A 23,628-nucleotide genomic window follows, 5' to 3' on the forward strand; every position below is an offset into this window, starting at 1 on the left:
AGGGGAAGTGGAGATGAAAATCCATCGCCTGTGTTTCAAGAGCCTACAGAGAAATTAGATCAGTTCAAGTAGGATGCTGCAGCCTCTTCCACCTTTGATGGTTTCAGGGTTATGTTAGTCAGGTAGGAAAGTTTCTTCACTGTCAGGCTGACTGAAGAGTCCCTGGATGCAGAGAGACAGGTTAGCCCTGTGACACCTGATGATACCTGGTCCCAGAGGCTCCCAGATGCCTTGGAGCAGAAAACAAGGTGTCAGCTCCTCACAAACAGAAACACAAGCAGCATGTCCCAAACGGTTGGTCCAAAGCATACAGAGTCAGGTGGAACCCACACAGCTTCGGACCAGTCCTTCTCCTCTGCCAATGCCAGCTGCATGCCTGCCAGCTCTGCAGGGCTGTCTGCAGCACCAGCCACTGCTGTCTCTCAAATGTACATCTTTCTTCTCCTGCTGAGCCCCTCTCACTTTGCTCCCTCACCTTTGCTCCCTCTGGAAACTCAGGACTTAACAAGGACCTCAAAGGCAAATGGGAATAAAGAATACCTCAGTACCTTGTTCTCTGCAACAACTCTGTAATAAGCCCCACACCCGTGTGTTCACCCTGTATCCATGGTCCATGCAAATGTTCTCCTCTGACTGCCTCCCCCTCAGCCCTCCAAACAGTCTGAAGTAGGTCAGCAGCCGTATTGGTGATGTCACCCACGGTCACAATACCTGCACAGCAGAGGGCTGAGGGGCACTGTGCAAAAGTAACAGATGCAGGCACATGCCTGCTAGGAAAAGACCAAGGCTGCCTTTCACAACAGGACCTAAAAGATGACAAAGCCTCAGTCCCACTGATTTCCTGAGAGGTAGAACTAAGAAATAAAGCCCCAAAGCAGTGTTTGCTGCCTAGAGGAACTTGCAGCCCTAGGTGTGATTTAACTCACCTTACTTTAGACTTTGATAGCTCCTTCTGGGCTTCCTTGACCCGCAACAGAGAAAAAGGCACCTCCACATTCAGCTCACCAGCCAGACACTTACCTGAGGAGGCATCATGACCTTCTGATACTTCTCTTGACTGACTACCAAGAGAAACCCTGTGGGGTGAAACCAATGCTACCTCTAGTCCAGTTTTCTGTCTCATGTATTTCAGTGGAGCAGATTTTAGAACAGGTAGACGAGCATAAGTATGGATCAGGAACAACAATTTTTTATATCTGACACAATGGAGAAGCCCCCACCATTACATGGAAAGAGGTCTACTTGTGATGGAGATCCACAGAGGTCAGGGAGTTAGACCCATCTACACAGTATGCTCTGCTTTGTCCAGCCTCTAACAGCAACTCTGCTTGAGCCTTGAAGAATCTCCTCAAGTCCTCACCTCAGCAGTGGGTTTCTAATGGAACTACTGTCCACTTATTGAATTCTTAAATTGGCACAGTTGTGCCAAGAAGTTCTGAATAACGATCCTCTCAGGATACCCTGCAGATCAAGAGCTGGCACAGTCTTCAAAGGTGAGTCAGGGAAAGGGATTGAGGATCTCAGGAGAGCTGAGTCACTGGTGCACACAGGTTATCAGAGGCACATGCCCAAAGCTACTGTACAGCAGTAGGGGCATATATTCAGTCCCATCCCATTCTTGCTTACACTGAAGAATCTTACCTGCTGTGTTGTCAAAACTGCCTAAAAGCTTCTAGGACAATGGCTGGGTTCTAAAAATCCCAGGAGAGTTGTCGCAGTTTGTATCAGCTTCCTCTTTTCTGTACATATTATAAGAGCACTAAGCACAGTTTTGGTGACAGAATACACAAAGTATTTATTATAAACCTATGTAGAAGTGATGCCTCTCTGAACCCACCTAGTTGTATATTGATGGAACCTGGACTTCAATGTTTAAAAGAATGGAGATCTAGTTAGGTGTGGTGAGAACAACAAAATTCAAAATTAATGAGAGGAACCAAATCAAACACATTCATAATCCATTTGATAAGGGAGAAGGTGTAGGGATGGTCCTGGATGTGCCATTTTTATGTCCAGAAAACAGACACCAAGTGCACTCAGCCAAATGTACAATTTGTGAACAGTCCATCTGCTGGAACCCTCCTCTTTGGAGAATTACCATCAACCTGCCAAAGGCAGCACATGCTCTCTGTCACAACTCAGCTCCAGCCACATTGCAAATGCTCAATTTATGCCTTGGAAAATAGTTGGGTGTGGAAGATAGAGTCATCAAGATGCCACTCACTGCTCTCAGAGATCCCGTTTCAAAGGACAGGGGGTTGCCTGTCTGTTTTTAAACACAAAGATATTTTAGAGAAAGAAAAATCATTTTTTCATTCTCTTTTTTCATTTGGGTACCTCCAATAGTGATATATCTGGCAGCGGCTGGAGGCAGAATACTCTATAAATACAAAGCCATTAAATTGCACACAGCAGCAACCTGATCGGGGCTACCTTTTAATTTCCTGACATGAGCTGGCCACTAACCCAATTACCCGGGGTCCCCAGAGGAGCCCTCATCCTTCCCAGGAAGCACAAAGCAGGAGCCCAAGCATATTGCAGGGATGTCAGCTGAGCTTTCACTGAAATCAAATATCTTTTTGAGAACACATGGTCTGGAAGCGGGAATGGGGGCAGGAGGGAGAGGCTGCTGGAAGCACTTTGCTCCATTGAGAGATTCTTTCACTTGAAAACAGAAATTAAACACCCTCCATTTGGTTACATTGCTGAAAAGAAGTGCAGCTGTTGATTCAGTTATCCAGATTTTAGTAGAAGATGAAGGCAAAGTTGTAAGTGGAAGTGGTTTGAAGTCGCCAGTGCTTGGAATCCCTTGCTCAGATACAACATGACTGCATCAAATTTACAACATCACACAGCCAAGTCTGTCCAGGATGACAGATTTTATTCCTTGTGAAAAATTTATGACATCAGCAGCTGCTAAGGGAAACTAAAGAGTTAGGAATAAACACCAGGGCAATTCCACTGAGTACAGGGTTTCAGAATCAGCCAGGGTCTTGAAGAGGAAATGGATTTAAGAGAGAGCTGCTTCTGAAATTTGGAGATTACAGTCTCACCATCTTGCAAGTGGGGATCACCTCCAGCATTCACAGAGAGGCAGGCACTAGGTAACACAAGGGTTACCAGGTTATTGCAAGTTTCTGGGAGGCAGGGTATTCCCAAAGACACCAGGGAGAGGAAGGAAAAGGGAACAGGAAGATGAGATGAATGAACTTTGTGACTCTCTTCTGTAGACTTCTCTTGACTGTTTCACTGCCTGCTCCTGCAGTGTCAGTATCCACACATACCATCAAACTTTACATCAGAAATTATATTAGACCGATAGGAGTCCAGGAGCTCGGGAGATTTGTAGCAAAGAATTTGGGTTCCCTATTGAATTCAATTTTTGAACGTTCTCTAGCGCTTCTTATTGAAATGCATTGGGAGCAAAGGAACAAAACCTGGGCAAGGAATGGTTGTACCTGAGCTTACTACAGCATGACAGTTTTGGGAAGAAAGAGAGCCATGCAGATGAGATAAATCACATGTCTTTACTGGATAATTGCCTAACTTCTCCCTTGCTGTTAAAAAGCCTCCCTTTGGTGCATCCAGATCACGATTACATATCCTTCTACCTTCCTTCCTTCTATTTGTAGACTTCACCCTCACCACACAAGGGTGATTCTTGAGAGCCAGGAGGCAAAGCCTGAGGACAGCTTACCTTCAAAAACATTCAGAGTGGGGTAAAACACCTCAAACAGGGCAGGTTTCCTATCTGAGGAATCCCTACTCCTGCTTTTAGCGCGTGCAGTGAATGTGCTCCTGTGAACTCCTATCTTCTACTTTCTGAAATAAGGTAACCTGGTCTATCACTGGACACATCCCCAGGGTCCTTTCAGTCTTTGCTCTCTTTCTTGGAAGCCAGCCAATGATGTCTGCAAGAAACTGGGCAGAAGCCACTCATACATCCCAGAAAGTTGCACTTAGGACTCAGTCATGAGCAGGACTCTGAGGAGACAAGTCTCAGCGCTGGCAGGAGCAGAGGACAACTTCAGCATCATAATATACTTTACTTCCATTAAGAAGGAAAATAAGACTCAAAGGCTGGGGGAATAATCAATGGCATTTCAATGCCTGGATGAGATTTTTTTTACCAACATTTTCTTTGCTGTGCGGTTTTCTGCTGTGATGTGACACAATTGCATGTGCATGCACTTCATGAAAAGCATTTCATGACCCAGCTTTGCTTCCTTTTCAGAACTGTTTATGCTCTGTTTGGGTCTCTGCAGATGTGCCAGCACAGAACAGGGAACAACACAGCTTTAGAAACAATACAATCCTTTGAAGAAAAAGTTCTGCAGAGCTTCCACAAGAGAAAGGGCCAAACAGCCAGAAAACAGCCAGTCTATTCTCTTTGGTGTGGAATGGTTTGCTATGTCTGATACTGCCTCTCCTTTACTTGCCTGTCTGTCATTTCCAGCCAAAGATGAGTTCTATAATGAGAGGCCTTGATTAATTGCAATTCACATGTTATCCCCATCCCTCTTCTGATGATCTCAGAACATTTCCCTTTCACGGGCATTACTGCATTTATGTGATGAGGTTTTTGTAGCAGGAGACTGAAGGGGTGGTTTTTGTGAGAAGGCATCAGAAACTGTCCCTATGTCCACTCCAGACAGCTCCAAAATGGACCCACCACTGCCCAAAGCTCAGCAATCCTGGTGGCGCCTCTGTGATGAGAAATTCAAGAAGGCGTAAAAGGTGAGCGAGAGGCATGAGAAAATACAGAAGAAACAGGCCTACAGATACCAAGGTCAGAGAAGAGGAGTTGCCACAGGTTCTGGAGGACCCGGGGTGCCCCAGGTTCAGAGAGGCAGCAGAGGTGTGGAGGGCAAAGTTGTGAGGTCATGTTTAACCAGACAACCAATGTCCAAAATGAAACCTCTAAGCCCACATACACAAGCATTGTGTCATCTGAAATTACATCTGCCTCTTGAAGACAAAGAAATTGCTGTACAACAGAAAGGTTGTGGGTGGCTGGAGCGTGAATGGCAAGGGTATATTCTTCCTAAAACTGACAAGGTATACTGAGTTTTTTAAAGAGTTTTGAGCAGCCAAACTGCTGAAATTTCTCAGTCTATCATTCCAGAAATCCAGGAAGATCTAGATCTACTCTGTAGGGCCCACAGTTAAAGAACAACACTTAGTCATTGGAGGCACAAGACAGACAGTGAAGGGAGCAAAGAGAGGCCATGGGCCTGACGAACCCCAGGATTGCCAGCTCTGAACAATGCCTCTCCACTGCAAGTTGTAGGGCACATTTTTCCTGCACAGGCCATCCCCCCACACCAGACATAATCTTCCCCATTTGGGGTGAGCAGTATCACTGGTTTCCCTGACTTTTGCAGAGCAGAGGGATATGCAATTCTACTGGACAAAGCAGTGAAGATGCCCATCTCCACTGCCTGCAGGCTGGTGGTGCAGCAAGGCAAAGAGCAGCAGAGCACAGATTTTCTGGGGACAGTGCATCCCTACATGAACACTGGGACTGGAGTCTGCTGGAATGCTGGACTTGGGATTCAGCAGGTTCCTATAGAGCCTGCTAGGGCTAATTAATGCTCCCTGGGGGCACACTCCAGATGGAAGGGGAAAGTGAGAGACAGACAGCCAGACAGGCCAACACTTCAGACATCTGAGCCAGCTGGGCTCCGTGGGCAGAGCTTTCTGCTTGCCACTTTCCCCAGTGAGTCTTGCCTGCTCTGCAGCACCACGCCAGGAGAACCTGAGACAGCAAAACTCTGGTGTTCGTGCAATTCCCTTGTTGCAATACATTGATCAGAGCTCTCTTAAAGAAAGTGGCCTGGATATTTGAGACACCTATTGATTGCTCCATTGGCTCTCTTCCTGTCCTGATCCTCATTCACTTGGCATTGCCTGAATAACCTGCATGTCTGTGTCAGGGCCAGTCTCCCTGGATCTTAAAGGGCTACATTCACAGCTTTCTGCCCAGCTGCAGCCTATGCAGGGAGAAGAGATGTCTGGTGACCCTTATATGCAGTCCCCAAGTGGAGGATTCAAGTCTCCTGCAGCATCAGGTTGAGCATTTCAAGTGCAAAGCAGACCTTGAAGTCATGGTTATTTATTTTTTGCCATCTTTGAGTGCTGATGCCTTCTGCTTCTACAACAAGGTAAAGCCACACACCCAGCAGGCAGGAGATGGCATCATGTATGGCAACAATAATCAGGAAAATGAGAAGAAATCATGAAGCCCTTAACTAATTACTAATGGAATATCATATTCTTCTTGAGCAAAAGCATAGTTTCTTTACCCAGAAACATCCCCACTGAGTTACAAGCCCAGTGGCTTGCCCAAGGACATCAAGGAGAAAACTGAAGAGAAGAACTGATTTCTATATCTTGCCTTTTACCAAAAGACTGCTTTCCTCCAAGCTTTTGATAGTCAAGCAGGACAAAGAACATGGCTTAGCAACCTTGGCCATGCATGAACCCAGGGATGATGAGAGAAGTACACCAAGGCAAAGTAGAAAGGGGATCCATTAAAAGGAAAAATAATCATAACCCAAATATCAAGAGACATCTTGTCCTAATGAGAGTTTGGAGACAGCAGAATAGGGTTTCTGGGGAAACTAAAACATCAGGGATTCTTAAAAACAGTTAAACTACTAGAATGGTACAGTTGGGAACACTTGTGCCTTGGCAGAGAAAAGGGATGGATGAGCTAACAGGATGACAGATCAGAGATGGAAAAGACCATTGAACCTTTTCTAATCTGAAATCCCTTGTCAATTCTGCATTTTGAGCAATTCAAACAATTATGGATTTGCTCTTTCTAGAAACTCTTGGCTCTGTGGAGACCAAATCGTGTGACACCATTTTTCTCCCTTCTTGGATTTGGCTTTTAAAGATGTGTATTGATTGAATTCTGTATACTAATACTTTGTGCTTCCACCAAGCTTCACATAAAGTTAACTAACTGGTCCTCACAATTATTTTGCAAAGCAAAGCAGTATGACCCTTATTTCTCAGCTTGGGATACTGAGCAAAAGAAAGAAAAAAGATGCCTGCCCAACATCACTTGACCACTCTCTGTTAGGACACAGGAGCCCTATTTGCAGATTGCTAGTCTCCTCTGCTCTTCTTGATATTATCATGTGCTCTCGTATCCCATTGCTATCAATAAATCTTTATGCTGTATTTTCCACAGCTCTAAATATTATGGGCAGGATCATAGATACACTAACATCAATAGCAAACCACCCTTCCCCAGTGACTTTAATGATGCCTGATCAATCCCTATATGAATAACTAACTGAATACACTTCAGCACAAAAGCAGCCATAGAGTCAAATTTCAGTTTGCCACGGGCAGTATCCCACAGGGTTTGGGAGTTCAGGCACAGCACGGTGTGAGTGAATTTACACTGCTTTCCAGACTAACTCTGGTCTGGAAGGAGTTAACTGTTTTCACAGAACTTGGAGGCTAAGACATAAAACCCTTCACAGGACCCTGCTCTGAACAGTGCTGAACTCCTGGAACTGGAAGCAGAGATGCCCTGAGCACACAGCCAGCACTGCCTCCTGTGACTGCTCCCCCAGCTGCCAGCTCCAAGAGGCTCAGCTGCTCAGAAGCAGGACAGCACAGACACTGGCAGCCAGCAAGGCTGGATCTGTGCTGCTGCTCTGCAGGATGACTGGAGCCACTACAGGCATTTAAGGTTGTTTTTTGGGATTCATATGAATAGGCTATAGCACATTAACAACCTGCACTGCCACTAAAGCCAGTGTCACCAGTGTATATTGGCTTTAGTGGGTAGTGGGATACATCCCCTCGCTGAACTACCACATGAAGAGAAGCAGGTTTCCAGTGGTCTCTTAAGTACAAAGTAGGTGCCTCCCTCCCAGTAGGAGATCAAGACGCTCTGAGTCTACCACCTCTACACCTAGGTCAGGAAGGGCCAAACTGCAGAAGGTTGTATCTCCTCCCGTGGTAACTGGTATGCTCTAGAAGACAGATATTTAACCACAGAAACTACACATCCATCGAAGAACAAAATGGGTTTAATGTCTAATCTACATTCTTAACAACACTGGCTGCCATCAACCTGCCTCTCAAGAAATGAGAGAGCTCCAGTGAGCAATACACACTCAACTGACATTGTACAATTTATTACCAGCTGCTGTGATGTTGTGACCTGGAATAAAGTTGTACGCTGGCATCTTGGCTCCAGCATACAGGACTCATGCATAACCACAGCCAGCAGCTGTGGTTAAGCTGAGAGGACCTTGCTCTGCTGGCATAGTGATGCAGAGGGCTATGTGCAGTGCTTCTCCTTCCTTCCCCTCCTCCCCTCACTGCCTTTCCCAGAGGGACCCAAGGGAAACAAACCTTTAAAGTCAATCCATAAGAATGTGTTTAATTGCCACTGAATTCCCTGTGGTTCCTCTTGAATGGACAAGGATTGAAAAGGGGGGTGTGGGAGGAAAAACAGCACAGGAGAGAAGCTGAACACTGCTCAAAGAGCGCTGAACAGATCAATAGGCTGAGCAAAACACAGACTGAGTATGCAGGGCAGGGGACCCACAGCTCCCAGACAAACCTGTGCTACCAACCATCTTCAGAAAGTCTCCTGAGTGGTAATGCAGGCAGATTTTCACTGCACACTGTGCCACAGCTATGCATTAACTCCATCCTTCCCTTATGAAATGCTGCCAACCTAGCAATAAGAGTCTCTCCTCCTCAACACCAAAAAATTACTAGAGTACAAGAAGAGAAACACCCTCCAGCCCAGAGTTCCTTTGGGAAAGGAAAGAGTCTGGCACCACCAGTTTCCAGTTATTTAATAACAGAGCATGAGAGCACTGGCTAGAACCACTCTCCTCTCTGGACTGCCCTCTTGGTCACTGCCCATCCTGACTCTCTTACAAAGCCTGTAGAAAGATACATTCAGAAACACAAAGAGGGCAAGCATGTAGTTAGCCTGGGAGATTCTGTAGTGTCTGGAATCCCAGGCACTGTCGGGACAGAGAAAAATTTTCATTCTGTCTCTGTCTTACCTTCTTTTAGCATCCCCACTTTGAGGCATTTCATGAAGCGACAGGCCTGACAGGACTTGCGCCTCCGTTTCGTGATCTCACACTCATTGGTGGCCGGGCAGCTGTACTCAATGTTCCCTGAAAGCAAACACAGACATGGTCACCCAGGAATCATGTTCTCCCCATGCATCCAGGGACAGGCTGCAGTGCCCAGATATTTCCATCGCCATCAGTCTGTAAATGTTGCATGTTTGCTCATTCACTCACACACATCCTCTGGGACTATACCCTGCTGACCCAGCCAAGGGGATGGATGACTGCAGTGCTGGGCTTTCAGGCATGTGTCCTCCAGGCATGTCATCATCCCTTGTGCTGCACCCTTGAAACCTGGCCTGTTCCCTGAAGTCCAGGGATGAGAGTGGGAGCAGTTCAGACATTACTAGAACTTCCCTTGCTGCCAGTCTTGCTCCATGTCTATGGGATGGATGTCACCTGCCCTTTCTTGTCCGGCTTGGGCAACCAGGGAGCTCAGAGACAGCATTTTCTCCTTTGCTTCCTCCTGCCAGCTGGCATACTACAGGTAGCAGGGAAGCAATAGGTCTGCATTGAGAAAGGTGGGTAACATGTCCTGTAAAATGAACATGGGTTCTCTGTGCAATCTTTACATTTTTATTTTATTAGTCCTTGTGTTCCTGCTCTCATCCTCTGCACAGGATTCTTTCCCTCTTCCCACTTTCCTCATTCCCTTTTATTTATGATCACCCCTCAACACTGCCTATAAGACAAAATGAGAAAGAAGTATCCCAAATTTATTTCTAATCACATCACATTTTATTATAAGCCAAAATATAACCAAAACATGGGTGCAAGGGTCTGATAAAAGGATGTAAGTGGAATTATGCTGGATCACAGTGTAAGGCAACAATTATTTAGTACTAGAAGACAACAAACAGAATCCTGCCATTCACTTTGAGCTGATGTTTCTGAAGAGGGCTGGGCAATGTTTGCTGTGGAGCTGGGCTAGAAATTTAAATTTGGCATGGATGCATTGACAATGACAATACATGTAAGGCAGTCTAGTTACTGGTAAACCAGGTAGCACTGAAAAAGGTACCTAAGCTCTACATGAGTGGAACAATAGAAAAGCTGGTTTAATGATTTAGAGTAGGAAACTGAGGTTTGAGAGTTCAATCAGACCTCTAGGGAGAAATGTAGGTAAGAGCTGAGAGAACACACAATATGGACTTTGTATAGCATCAGATTAGAAGTATAGTTTACAGTTTAGTAATACTGGGACAAGACTTGATTTCTATTCCTACTTTTGTAATGGATCTTTGTGTTTTGTGCAAGACCATTTCCTCCTCTAAATAAAGATCAACAATCTGAAACATACCAATCTCTGGGGGTGGTAAATAGACCTTGGGGTTCACTAAGCTATTGGAAAGTCCCCTAGATTTCTGAGTGGAAAAACAAAGCACAGAATCAAAAGAAAGAAAGCACCATTTGATTTATCTCATTATTCTTGGCCTGTGCTGAGTGAAACTCCAGGGGCACACATCCCCCAAAGCCTAAAGGTGGTCAGCCTACTAGCTATAAACATTCTTCCTCTTGCTTCTTATTTTGTCATAAGACTTGCAACTTCCCCCTAAGCTTCAGCCCAGCCACCCCATTCCTGTCACCACTGCTCATCTGCCCCCAAATGCAGTTTGTCAGCAAGAGCAGAGTGTGCGGCACAAGTTGCTTCCACTCAGGCTGTATTTCGTCATTGTGCAGCATCTGAATTTCAATAGCCAGCCATGTATCATCATTCTCAGAGAGCTGGGAATTGAGATTCAAGCTAGATCTCAAGGTGATAAACCAATTCCTGTTCTAGACACAGAGCTCCTGCACATTACAGACCCATGAGTATGGTGGCCTTGATCTCATGATCTGATTCTCGTGCTGCCCCACACAGGAAGGAACAGAGTAGGAGCAAACCTGGGAAAAATCTCAGACACAGTCTCACTTTTTTTTTTTTGCCTTTGTTTGAATGCCAACCTTTCTCACCAAAGACAGGATCAGAGCTCTGGAGAGATGCTAGATTTCATGTTTTGTGGTCCAAAAGCCAAAAATTTGCGCCCTAACACAGTGACACTACAGTAAGGATACCGAGCCTTTATAAGAGTGGGAGACAGTGACAGCTCTCATCTGGGAGCTCGAGGTCCCTCCATAGTGTCAAGCAGATCCCCAGGCTTCCCCATGCCTCTATTCCCTGGATCCTTTAGCAAGCATAGGCTGGAAAGAGTCTACAAATCCTACACCACAACTAAATGGAGAATGTGAGAGGTGTGTAGGTACCGGTTACCATATACACACTCCATGTGCAGCTCGAATAAGCAGCTCTCAAAGACATGTCTGTGCTGGGATCATGATTGCTAAAGGAGCCTCAGAGGAGGCTAAGCATTGGGAGTTTTATATCAGGCCCCAAAAGATGCTGTGCACTGCAGAGATTGAGAGCCACAGCTGGGGGCAATGCCTGCCATTACTGCAGAAAGCAGGGGCATCACTAGGGAAGGCACAATCAGCATTACCCAAGCAGAACTCGACCAGAAAAAAAACTCTCATTTCCAAAAGTTTACCAGAGTTCTCGAATTTTTTTTTTCTTCTTTTTTTTTTTTTGTGTCTCAATTTCTTTTATGGGTCCTGGGGCTGGCTGCCAGCAATTTCTGTAAGTGCCCTGTGATAAAGTGATGAGATTAACTCATCGAAATTCCAACAGCCTCCCAGTGGCTGGCAGTCACATCACCAGCCCAGCTGCCAGCACAGGGGCCTCGGAGAGAGCTTCCCTTCACTGCAGCAGCTGGGGATGGTGCAAAGTCCTGCAGAAGAGTGTCAGCACACAAAGGTGCACACAGACATGGACAACTCTGTATGCAACTATGAAATGTGAGTCAAGTCTCTGTGTGTCATGAACTGTAGATTATGTGCCCCAGAAGGAAGCGGAAAAAAAGGGGATAATTCAACAGACAAGGCCTTGCTTTGAGCTGTTGCTTATTATAGAGATATCCTTTACTTAGAAAATATTTACATTTGATCTTAAAAAAATGGTAGAACCTCACCGATGCCATGGCACAAGATTTACCTTAAAAATGGCTTCAAAAATCAAGTGATAGGCGAACAGATCAGAGTTTGGATTCCTTCTAAGCCTTGGAGGTCAAATCACTTCCTCACCATGTCCTAGTTTGCTCATCTGCAAAATGAAATGAACACCAAACCTACCTTCTGGAGAGATTGTGAGTCTTTATTCATTAAGGTGTCACTGTACTTTAAAGCCCTTAGATGAGAGATGCTACAAAACAGCAAAGGACTGTTAAAGTGATAGATCATGCTTTTTTATGCTGGAGAACTGCAAAACTACCCTATTGTCTGCAAAATTAGACCTCTGTCTGTTAAACAATTTGGAACATATTTTCTACTGCACATATAATTAGTAGCACCTGAAAATTGTACACCAAAACTTCAAGAGACCCTATATTCACCCTACCTCTCTGGAACAGGATGGACTGGGAAGACAAGAATGCCTCCCTGATCTTGGAGAGCACAGAAAGATCCCACCCATCTCCTGCTTAAATTAGAGATAAGGTTCAGGGGAACAGAGCTTGAAATCAGTACAGCACTGGGGACACAAGCTACTCCCTGCTTACTGATTCTACCTTTCTAGAAAGTCTTTCTGCAAGGAAACTCAGGAAAGACTGAATAAAAATAGCCAATAAATTGCTTAAATAATTTTCAGATTCTGAATGCTAAAAAAAGCCCATCTTGCTTTTTCTTGTTTCTTCTTCATTGCTCTTCACTTCAATTAGTCCTTCTAGCTGAGGCATCATAGCTCAAGCCCTGATGTGAGGAGAGGTACTTCGTGAAAATCAGAGGAAAATCTCCCAGGGATCTGCATGAAGTAAGAAGGGTTATTTTTTAAGCCTCAGCTTTCAAAGAAAAGGATTCAAATGATGCTGCAAGGAAATCAGGATACATATAGGTGTAACACCAGCACTGTTTGCCTCCTCAGGGTGGCACACCTGCCTCCTGCTCACAAAAGAAGGCTTGGACATTTCACAAAACCTCACTCAAATCATCCTCCTGCTTGCACAAGCATGCAGGATGGGGGTTCTGGGGCTCCCTATCAGCAGCAGATTTGTCTATAGGGTTTCAGACACAGAAATATTTTACAGAACTTCCACAGAAAAGATCCTTCTGCACAGAGCTCACTGTACAGATGTACTGAGGCAAACAGAAAACACTAGATTAATAGACCTGAGGTTGCACTGAAGATGTTTTTTTAAATTCAACTGATCTGTGAATAGATCAATAGATCAAGCACTAGATCATTAAATACTGCACTTTCCCTGGGTAAGTTTTAGAAGTTTTTGGAAAGCTGTGAACTCCCACCTGAAAAGTAGCAGGCACATTTCTGAGAAGGACAGAAGGACAGGATAGTGGCCAGCTGATATGAATGCTACTGTAGGGACACAAAACCTCCTTTGTGAGTGTGGATTGTAACACTCTTCTGCTCAGGAAAAGCTCTGTCAAGCACTCCTCTTCCTAGGAGCCACTCCAAGCACCACAACAAGAAGCAGAAAGCCCTAGAAGACTGTATTACAAGCCTGTTAAAAATCCCTACAAGTCTTCTGAGCTGCATTATCCACCTTTTAAGCCCCTTATTGGTGTAAAGGAATCCCAACACAGCAGTTCTGCTGCTACACTCAGCTTGAAGCTTGCAAGACTCAAGCTGCAAATCCACAGATGGAGGGACTTTGCCTAACACAACTTTCCTATCCAGAAGATGATGGTAAATGTGTCTCTTTTCTCTGAATCTCCAATGTTTTGCTGAGCTTTGAGTTTTTATTTTATAATAATAGGTCATTTTAGAAATAGCCTTTATTTTCACCATATGAAGATGAAAAATAGATGCAAGGTAGTTATAGTCATGAGTATATTGAATAATAAAGGACTCATATCGTTACACAGCACTGTTAGTTAATATTCAAAGTAGGCAAAACTACCTACTAGTTGTAACAATTAATGAACAAAAGAGAATGACAATATATTTGACTGATATATAATGCTCTACCTACTGAGCAAACTATTAAGAGAAGGAATAGACTTTGATTGAGAATTTCTATCCTGTAAAAAATCCAGTATTTGCCTTTGTCTAAATTTGGATGAAAGGATTAGTTAGGATTTCCATGAAACAGAAATTTAAAAAGCTTTTATTTATAACCATCCAAAACTATACTTTATGTAACAGACCCATTCCTTTACATTCAGCCAATATGAAATCTTTTGTTTCAAATCAGACTTCTCTTAAGCATCAATGGCAGCACACTTAAACATGTCTGAAACCAGATTCTCTCCTATCTGCACTAGATTGCGCATTCCACAATATTCACAGTCAGGCGAGGTAAATGCAAACTGCTACTAGAATATAATCCCATGAAACAGTACAATGATAGAGAAACAGGATTAAAATTTTGTCAGCCTAGCTGAGACTGAAGATGCTTCAGGTCAGTTTAGGATTTCTGACTGCTTCAAAGCATGGGAAATACAATCCTGGGGTTCAAAATATCATGTTCAGAGAGAAAGACCTGCAGCCCAGGGATGTGTTCTCTCATCTTGCCTCAGGTTTTCACTTTTCTGTCTCAAGCATTGCCAACTCTGCTAAGTGGAAATGCCACACAGGTTTCCGGGCCTTGATCCTTGGGCAATGTAACACAACATAAGAAAGGACAGAGGTGTGACACTTGCCCATAATCTGTGGGACAGGTTAAGGGTGTGTTGGTTGATCCTGTCTTCCTGTCCTAGCTCAGGAAAACCAAACACTCCATTTCAGCTAGAAGGGAATCAATGGTTTAGATTTTCCTGCCTTCCTTTTTTTTTTTTTTTCCTATCATCAAAATTTTTCTTGAGGAAATCTGACTAGATAAAAACTCCACTTTTCTTTGGAAAAATCCTACTGACAGAAAACTCCCACACAGCAATATTAGCGACCTCAGAGATATTCCGCCATGTCCACGCTGGCTCTCAGTCTATCTTCTCCCCATCATTTGAAAAGCAGCAGCCCTTGTGCTGTCCATGACAACCTGGCCTCACCTGGCCAGGTGAAAGTCAGCTGCAAAAAAGTCCTCATGCTTAAAGAAGGTCTGCAGCTTGGATGTCCCTTCTTCTTGCTGCTGCTAGAGCAGCAGAGGGAGTCAAAAGGCCATTGCAAGATACTCTTGCCTCAAGATATGCAGGTTTTACCTGAGCTAATGCAGCTTAAAAAAACGTAATAGATTAAAAAACATAAAAGGTACGGGGTAATTTGTAGAGGGGGGAGGGGGCAGGGCTAGTTGGAAGTGGGACTTGATGTGAAGCTCTGCTTCATGATGAGGGGTATCTAGACAGGGCAGCAGTAGTTTAGTAACTCAGCACGGATTTAGATCCATTTTATGGCAGCATGCATGTGTAAGGCCAGCAGAGCAAGCACTGTCACAGTGTCGGGACCCAGGACACACCTCTGGCTGTCCAGGACACCAGGACCCCTGTTAGGGGTCTCAGAGACCCTGTCACAGAGCCCAAGACACCTGTGGTTTTGATTATGACCCATGGAGCAAATTACCAACCTTATATGAAGATCAGCAAGCCACAACAGTTTAGGTAGAATAATAGTGAAATTATCACGGGCTGGAAAAGAAGATTTTGGGTTTTTTGGTATGGGGGTTCAGGAGGCAAGATGGAGGGAACTGGGTGTGTCCAGCCTTTCTCCTTCTTCTTCTTGGCCTCCATCTTCTGCTGTGATGTTAGCACTTGGGGATTGGTTTAGAATATAGGTGCACTGTCTAACATGGGTGATAGGTATTGGGAGGTAAAGGTAAATATGATATACGTAATTTGTGGTATAAGAGACGGAGCAGCCTTGGGGGCGGTCGGAGAGCATCGTGGCTGCCTTGCTGGTCAGACCTCTGTCTGCCAGGGAGAAAATTTTGTAGATAAGACTTAATAAACAACCTGAAGACCGAACAGCAAAGAGTCCAGTCTCATTCTTCAGAGCCTGGAGTCGCTCCCTGGACCACCCAACTCACCTCGGGGGCAGAGAACAAGCAGCCGACCCCGAGATCACAGTATTCATTAGTTTTTCACCTGTCAATACTCAAGCACAGAGAGGTGAAGTGGCTTGTCCAAGACCACAAAAGCCTGATGATGAATTTACCTATTTCATCTCTTGAGCATCTGGGAAATCCTGGGGTCATTGCTCCATCTCAGTGCTCAAACCACTGAGTCAATGCCACTCCCACATACTGAATCGTGGCAAGGTTTTGGTACTAGGATACTGGGAAAGCAGTTGTACAACATACACATCTGCATCCTTTCTGCAAAGCCTACATCAGTGCTGGATGAAGATGTTTCACTTTGTTCGATGCTTCAAACAGCTACTGAATATAATAGAGTTGCAGGATAAACACCTTTTGGAAATGCTCTTGCCACTTGCCTCCTCTTTCATTTGATCCTTAAATCCTTTCCCCTGCACACCCAGGGCTATACTTGGATATCACAGCCACAGCAGCAGAGCCCTGGGAACAGTGCATTTTCTTGACTCTACCAAACTCTGCAGACCTGTTTGCTGCCCACTTCCCTGGGCTCAGCCTTCAGCTCCATAGCTGAAATTGCTTACCCTCAGGCACAGCACACTTGACTCTCACACTCTGAGGAATAAAAGCATAAAGTATAAGCATAAAGAATAAAAGCATAAAGAATAAAAGTACCTCAGCTGCCAGCCCAAGCTGATGACAGCGTGAGAGAAATTTCCACTTACTCCTTTCCCCCCCGTCTGCTACATGTTAACAGGCAATCAATTAGGGAACCACAGGGAGAAAGAATATGGCTCTGCTAGGGAAAGGAAGATGGAGGGAAGCACTCTCCCCTGTTGGGACACAGTCAGCATATCACCTGGTTGATACAGGCTCCATGTTCTGCTGCCATGCATTTTCTTTTGAAGAGTTTTCAGAGAGAATCAAAAGTTCCTATGTCTTTTTCTCCCTCTCAAGATCTCTTCTGCTCTGCCACAGAGGTCCTCCAGTATCACTTTCATGAAGGGTTAATTATCTGGTCTTTCCCTGTATTAGGAGACACCAGGACTTTGCTTCAGAGTGCTACCCTGTCCCTGCTCGAGCACCTGGATGTGCCTAAAAGAAACACTAGGAAGGGTCCAAGGGCTGGAGAAGGGATGGAGTCAGTGCTGACAGGAATGCAAGTAAAAGTTCACATTCAATCACAGAGTTTCAGCAATGACAAATCACAGAAACCCTACCAGGGAACAGGCCAATGCTCTAGAGATGGCCATGGTATAATAAAGAAGGAAGTATCAGTAATTATTTCCACAGCTGGATTTTGACATTAAGGAGAGAGATATCTGAAATCTATGAAAACAAGATAGATATAGTGACTTTTGCGGAGACCTGGGATAAACTGCACCCTGTACTGCTCAAGAGTTGAACATCCCCAGCAACAGAGTGTAATCAGATCCATTCAATTAACAAAGTGAGTGGTCTCTCCACATGTGCATTTCTTTCATTTCACAGGAGGCAAGGAAGTATTGATGTGGTGGACTAACCCCAGCCAACAGCCAAGTACGTGCACAGCTGCCTGCTAACTGTAGAGCTGCCTTCAGTCAGCATTCCATACTTGGGCAAACCCAATACACTTCCCACTGGCAGATGAATGATCCTGTCCTTTTTCCAGTTAGTGGAGGAAATAAAGGGAGTATCTGTACATCCAGGCATGTTTGCTCACGTGGGCCATGTGTATATAAGTATACCCAAGCATCCATGGATATTGGAAGATGTTTGGATGCACTCCTGCTTTTGATTATATTGTAGCTGCACATGTGCACATCTGCAAGCACACTTTTGGCAGTCAGGACATAGCCATGCTCCTCATATGTGAATTGTACATGAAGGAGCAACGCACTGCAATTCATCTACACATGCGTGCATTGAGGTTTTCAAAATCACCTGAGGAATTGCTCATCCTTAGTGTGGCTGACAAAAACTTCATCTTCTTCAGTGCCTAGTTTTTTTTTATCTTCGAAGAATATGCATCTTAATGAAAAAGGTTGGTGAAACTGGAAAAGGAGAAAAAGACTGACTATCACAAAAGTTCTCTGTCCAGATTTGTGCTGAGGTTTGTATGGAGTTCATTGCTACATATCAGGACTAGTAGGACAGTAGAATTTCTCTACTCTTGTAATGCTGGAGCTTTCACCTCAAGGTACAGATATGTCTACATAAATTCCATCTCTTGGCAGAAGCATCTGCTCTTCAAATGGGCCTTAAAATACCATTAGAAGGCAAAGCACTTCCTTTTGAGGCCTTACTCCACTAGCTGCCACATTCTCATAGTATCAGTGCCACTAGAAGAGGCAGGAAGATCCACTAGTCCAGATACCCAGATCTGTAGCCAGTCAGGCATGGAATTGGCAAGGGTTCCTACTATCACATAGTCTAACTCCATGTCCATGTTGATTTGGAAGGACCAGAACTGAGCAGAAGGAGAGAGGAAGCACACAAAAGGATGGAGAGTTAGGTGCATTACATTCATTCTCCCTTTCCCCCTTTTATATGACACCGCAGTCTCAGCAATGTCTGGGGCCATGTCCCTTTATTTCTATGGAGTGAATGCCTCAGTTTGCATTCCTTCCCACCATACCTTGAATAGTCCTCTTGAAGAAGGCTTTACATGCCTCACAGGAAGCCACACCGTAGTGGTACCCCGAAGCAATGTCCCCGCACACCAGGCACAGCCGCTTGGGGATTGCGTTGAGCATGTACTCGCACTTGGTGGGCGAGTCCTCCATGATGGCGCTGGCACAGTCATCGTAGCGCTTGCGGGAGCCGCTTGGGCTGTGGTGGCTGATGGCGTCGATGCCGGAAGATGGGCTTGAGGGCTCGGTCTTGATGAACGACCCACAGCTGGAGGAGAGGTGCCGCTCCTCCGTGGCCATTCTGCCGAGCAGCCTGCAGGGAGAGAGCAAAGGCACTCAGCAACCACCTGGCCAAACCTGCTTCCAGGTTTACTCAAGAGAGAGCCCTCCTTTTGCCACCTCAGTCCAACTCCAGTTGGCTCAGGAAGTTCAACCCCATGCAGGCTCTTCTTGAGGAATATCAGTACAATTGACTAAGACCAGCCCACCTGCTCCCCACAGACTCACACTAGGGTAAAGACAAAGCTCTTTGTGTAGATCATAATTTTAGGCTCTTCATGAGCTGCAGTGCTGGGAAGGGTCATGAGTGCTGATGAAGCACAGTCTACCCAGAGCATCATGTACCCTGAGACAGCGGAAAGAAACTAGCTTGCCTGTGGCAGACCAGGTGAAAAAGGTGTTTGGTAGAGAATGGGCTGTCCTAGCTTTATGCAAGAGGTTCAGTAGCATATTCTGCAGAAAGGACCTGCTCAGATTGGATTTTCATTTTTTCATTTGTAATACAGAAGTCTTTGGTTAATTTTCAAGTTTGACTCCTTTTCTCACCACATCTCACCCTTTACCCTGCCCTGCTGCACTATCATCACTAAAAGAGGAGCTTTGAAACAGAAGGAAAAATCATCTGCTCAAAAAATCATCTGCTCAGTCTTAAATCTTAATCTTTCTTCTATTTACTAGTATTGAGCCTTTGCATGGCCACACAAACTCCCACTTCTTAAAGAGGGGTTATACTCTAAAATTTATGGAAAGAACATCACCATTTCAGTTCAGGAAAGAACTTTTCAAGCATTTTGTATTTATTTTAGTCACAGATAGTCTTATTCCTTTTAAAAGTCAGTCTTTTTTTGGAAGACTGCTAAATGTTATGATATTTACAGCAATGAGTTTCAGGGATTACTTGTGCGGTGTATGAACAAATCCCAGTTTTATTTGCCTATAATATATTCGCAGCCTATCAGGATCCCTGAACATCTCCTGAGTCTCCTTCTCAGGAAATGTAGTTTTGCCATGTTCTCCTCATTCAGCTCTTCATTATCTATATGATTGCTCTCCATGCAGAAGATTTTGCAGATCTCTTATCTGCTTCATCATCCATCTCTGAACTTCCTCTAGTCTGGCTATTTCTGTTCAGTCCAGAACAGAGTTCAATGAGCCAGCTCCAAAGCAGCATGGAACTGGCACTGCTCCATCACTTCTCCAGCTGAAGGTCTGGACAGTAGTCAAGGCAAAGGCACGCCATTACCTAGTGACGCTACAATATTTTCAAAGTTATTTTCAGTCTACATATTATGTAACTCCTTGCACTGTTTGCTATTTTCCCCTCTTTAAATGAAAATCTGAATTGCTACCATTTCTTCAACAAATAGTATCAGGAAGTTACTTAATGCAATGCTCAATCTTATTCCTGAGTTGCTACAGTTAATTTAGAATCCATTCAGATGTATGAAAAAAATCAAATTAACCCTTCTGGTGTGCAATGTTTTGCAATAGTCAACAGTCTATTTCATGTGCTACTATGCTGGGTAGGCCACACACCTAGATTTATTAGGATCCTCTGAAGTTCTTCACTCTTCCTTGGTAATTTGATTTCATCTGCAGCCTCATTGTTCACCCACTTCCCAGATCATTAACACATGGATCAAACACCACAATACTGATCTTTGTGGGTAATGCATGTTAGCCTTTATCATGCTGAAAATTGACTTCTCTTTCTTTTCTGAGTAGGGTCTTTGACATCTTTTAATTGATTATAGTGTTAACCTGAGAGGTTAAATTTTCCTTTCAGCAAGACAATTTGTCAAAGGCCTTAAGAAAAACTAAACATGCATTTTCCTGATGACATGGCAAAGAATTCTGACTGACTGGAGATGCTTGACTTTTCTTCTTGGAACCTCTGCTCGTTTAAAGCTTCCACACCATGGTCATGTGGGTAATTTCTATTTCAGTTTCAGCCTATTTACCTGGTATTTGTGGCAACTCCTTCTGCCAAGGATTCAAATCCATCAGGGGACAGGACAAAACATGCTGTGAATCAGCAAAGCTGGAGTGCACAATTTTATGTATCACATCTGTGAGTCTGATGATGGGAATATAGATGTTTGATATGCAGTAAATTCACAGTCCTGCATCCTTATGATCTCATTTGACCTAAGTATCTCCTAATTTTCCCTTCTCTGTTTCATCCTCAAAGTTTGACCTCATCTTCTAGCTCTGGGATCGATCAGCCAAGTTTGTTTTTTGGCAAGACTGTTGACCTTGAGAATATGGGCAGGCATCTCACGTTCCTCAGCTGCTTTGCCTGGTGTTACTTGAGAGGAATCCAGGGTTGGGCCCTCTCAGAGACAGTGTGATGAGTTGATAAATGCCCATGCTTTGCCCAGAGGGCCACAATGAACTGGAGGTCATGGAGCAGTTACAGAAATCACTGCAGGTGCATCCATCTCTATTCCCACAGGGCACCTAGACATATTGCAGATTTGGAGTAATGACAGCTGACTGTGTGAAGGAAGATGAAACTTTGCTAGCTGAGACTAGATCTTAGCATCTCACAGCAAAGCTGAAACCTGCTGTGCGGGCTCTGGAACCTCTCCCTTCCTGAGAAGTGCATCTGTTGTAAAGAAATGAAGATCACTAGACACAGCAACATGAGATTAAGGTTAAAATGGAGGGCAAACAAACCATAAAATACTGTTCTGCCCTGTGGAACTCCACTGTAAGAGGGCCTGGAGTTGTAATTTTCAAGGCAGACAGAGGAAAACACTATGAAACAGGAATAATAGGGAGATGAGCTGTACTGGCAGATTCCAACAGTGGAGCCCAAAACCCAACTTCTGTTACTTAAACAGCCCAACATTCACAGATGACCTCAAGAGTGCTTACCAAGGTACTTTCCTTCCGTGGAGAGAAAACAAAAAATAACAACAAAAAATAACAATAAAATAATTTATAAAAGAAGAAAAAAAGAAGAAAAAAAGAAGAAAAAAGAAGAAGAAGAAAAAATAAAAAGAAAAAGAGGAAAAAAGAAGAAGAAAAAGAAGAAGAAAAAGAAGAAGAAAAAGAAGAAGAAAAAGAAGAAGAAAAAGAAGAAGAAAAAGAAAAAGAAAAAGAAAAAGAAAAAGAAAAAGAAAAAGAAAAAGAAAAAGAAAAAGAAAAAGAAAAAGAAAAAGAAAAAGAAAAAAGAAAAAGAGAAAAAAAAGAAAAAGAAAAAGAAAAAGAAAAAGAAAAAGAAAAAGAAAAAGAAAAAGAAAAAGAAAAAGAAAAAGAAAAAGAAAAAGAAAAAGAAAAAGAAAAAGAAAAAGAAAAAGAAAAAGAAAAAGAAAAAGAAAAAGAAAAAGAAAAAGAAAAAGAAAAAGAAAAAGAAAAAGAAAAAGAAAAAGAAAAAGAAAAAGAAAAAGAAAAAGAAAAAGAAAAAGAAAAAGAAAAAGAAAAAGGAAAAAGAGAAAAAAAAGAAAAAAGAAAAAAGAAAAAGAACCTGGGGAGATAAGGAGCCTTCTTCCCCCAAGGCATGCAAACAGTGAGTGTTTGATGGTGAATGAAGAAACAAGCCCCCTACATCCTTACGGCTGAGGACCCTCCTGTTCCCTTCCAGCAGGCAGCAGTACATAGCAAATTCTGGTTGGATGTGAATGCATGCTTGAGAGCTAAAGCCCTTAACACGAAGATAGATCAAAGATTACAGCTAAGGTGACCCCAGCCGTTCCAGAGCATGTGCTTTTCTTTTCTGGCTTCTGACTTTCTGCAAGTCTCATGGAGATCCCGTGCTGATTTTTAAACAGTCAGAGTGTCCCCTGGCAATGAGATACAACATCTTGAACTTCAAGAAGAACAGCTAAATGTTTTTTGCAAAGAGTTCACAGTGATGAACAGCCATTTTGCTTGGCTCTAGTTACCTTAATAGGAATGTAAAAGGAGAGAGACTTGATCCAACTCTCCTCCGTGCTGGCACAGGAAACTCTGTTACTATTTCTGTGCCCATGTAACAGGCTTAGAGGTTCTAAACATTTCGTTCTTTTCACCTTTCCTCATCATAGGTCATTCCTTCTAATCCCTTTAGCATCTTTGTGGTCCTTCTCTGGATTTGTTCCAACTTCCCGGGTCTCTGTTGCAGCAAGGTGCCCTGAACTGCACAGTGCAATGCTGCAGCACTACAGGGGAGAGTCACTCTGGAAAGCACACAGTCAGGAAGACATAAGGACCAACAGAGCAGTAGCTTTGCCAGACATCAGGATGCACATCAGCTCACACAATTTGATAGCCTGTCTCATTGGGACCTCTCTGAACATAAGCTGCTTTGGCCACTGTGCTCTGCACAACATGAAATTTGGAGATTCTCCTTGTTCTAAAGTAGACCTAGTATCATCTTTGAACTACACAGTGCTAATTATTGCTTGTTTTACCAAAGCCCATTCACAATGCTCATTTTTTCAGCCTACCTCTTATTTTTTTTTCTATGCTGATTTTTAAAATATTTTTTGGTTCTGTCAACTGCAAATTTGAGAGTGATCACTTTTACATTCCTTCCAGGTCACCAATGAGTATTTACAGTCAAAGCATTTTCCTTTTGGACATCATCTTTGCAGAAGGAGAAAGAGTATCTCTAACCCT

General features: G+C 43.8%; 1 protein-coding gene across 1 annotated transcript in view; it reads right to left on the bottom strand.

The window, feature by feature from the left end:
* Positions 1 to 23,628, bottom strand: part of ESRRB (estrogen related receptor beta) — a 95,812-nt gene that overhangs the window by 18,651 nt on the left and 53,533 nt on the right. The window contains exons 2-3 of the mRNA XM_031065866.1: positions 18,750 to 19,057; positions 9,051 to 9,167 (exon numbers count right to left, since the gene is read on the bottom strand). Of these exons, the coding sequence (XP_030921726.1) occupies positions 9,051 to 9,167; positions 18,750 to 19,044 (412 nt within the window). The 5' untranslated portion in view covers positions 19,045 to 19,057. The remainder of the gene's footprint in view (positions 1 to 9,050; positions 9,168 to 18,749; positions 19,058 to 23,628) is intronic.

This window comes from Geospiza fortis, unplaced genomic scaffold (genome assembly GCF_000277835.1).
Source record: "Geospiza fortis unplaced genomic scaffold, GeoFor_1.0 scaffold54, whole genome shotgun sequence".
NCBI lineage: Eukaryota > Metazoa > Chordata > Aves > Passeriformes > Thraupidae > Geospiza > Geospiza fortis.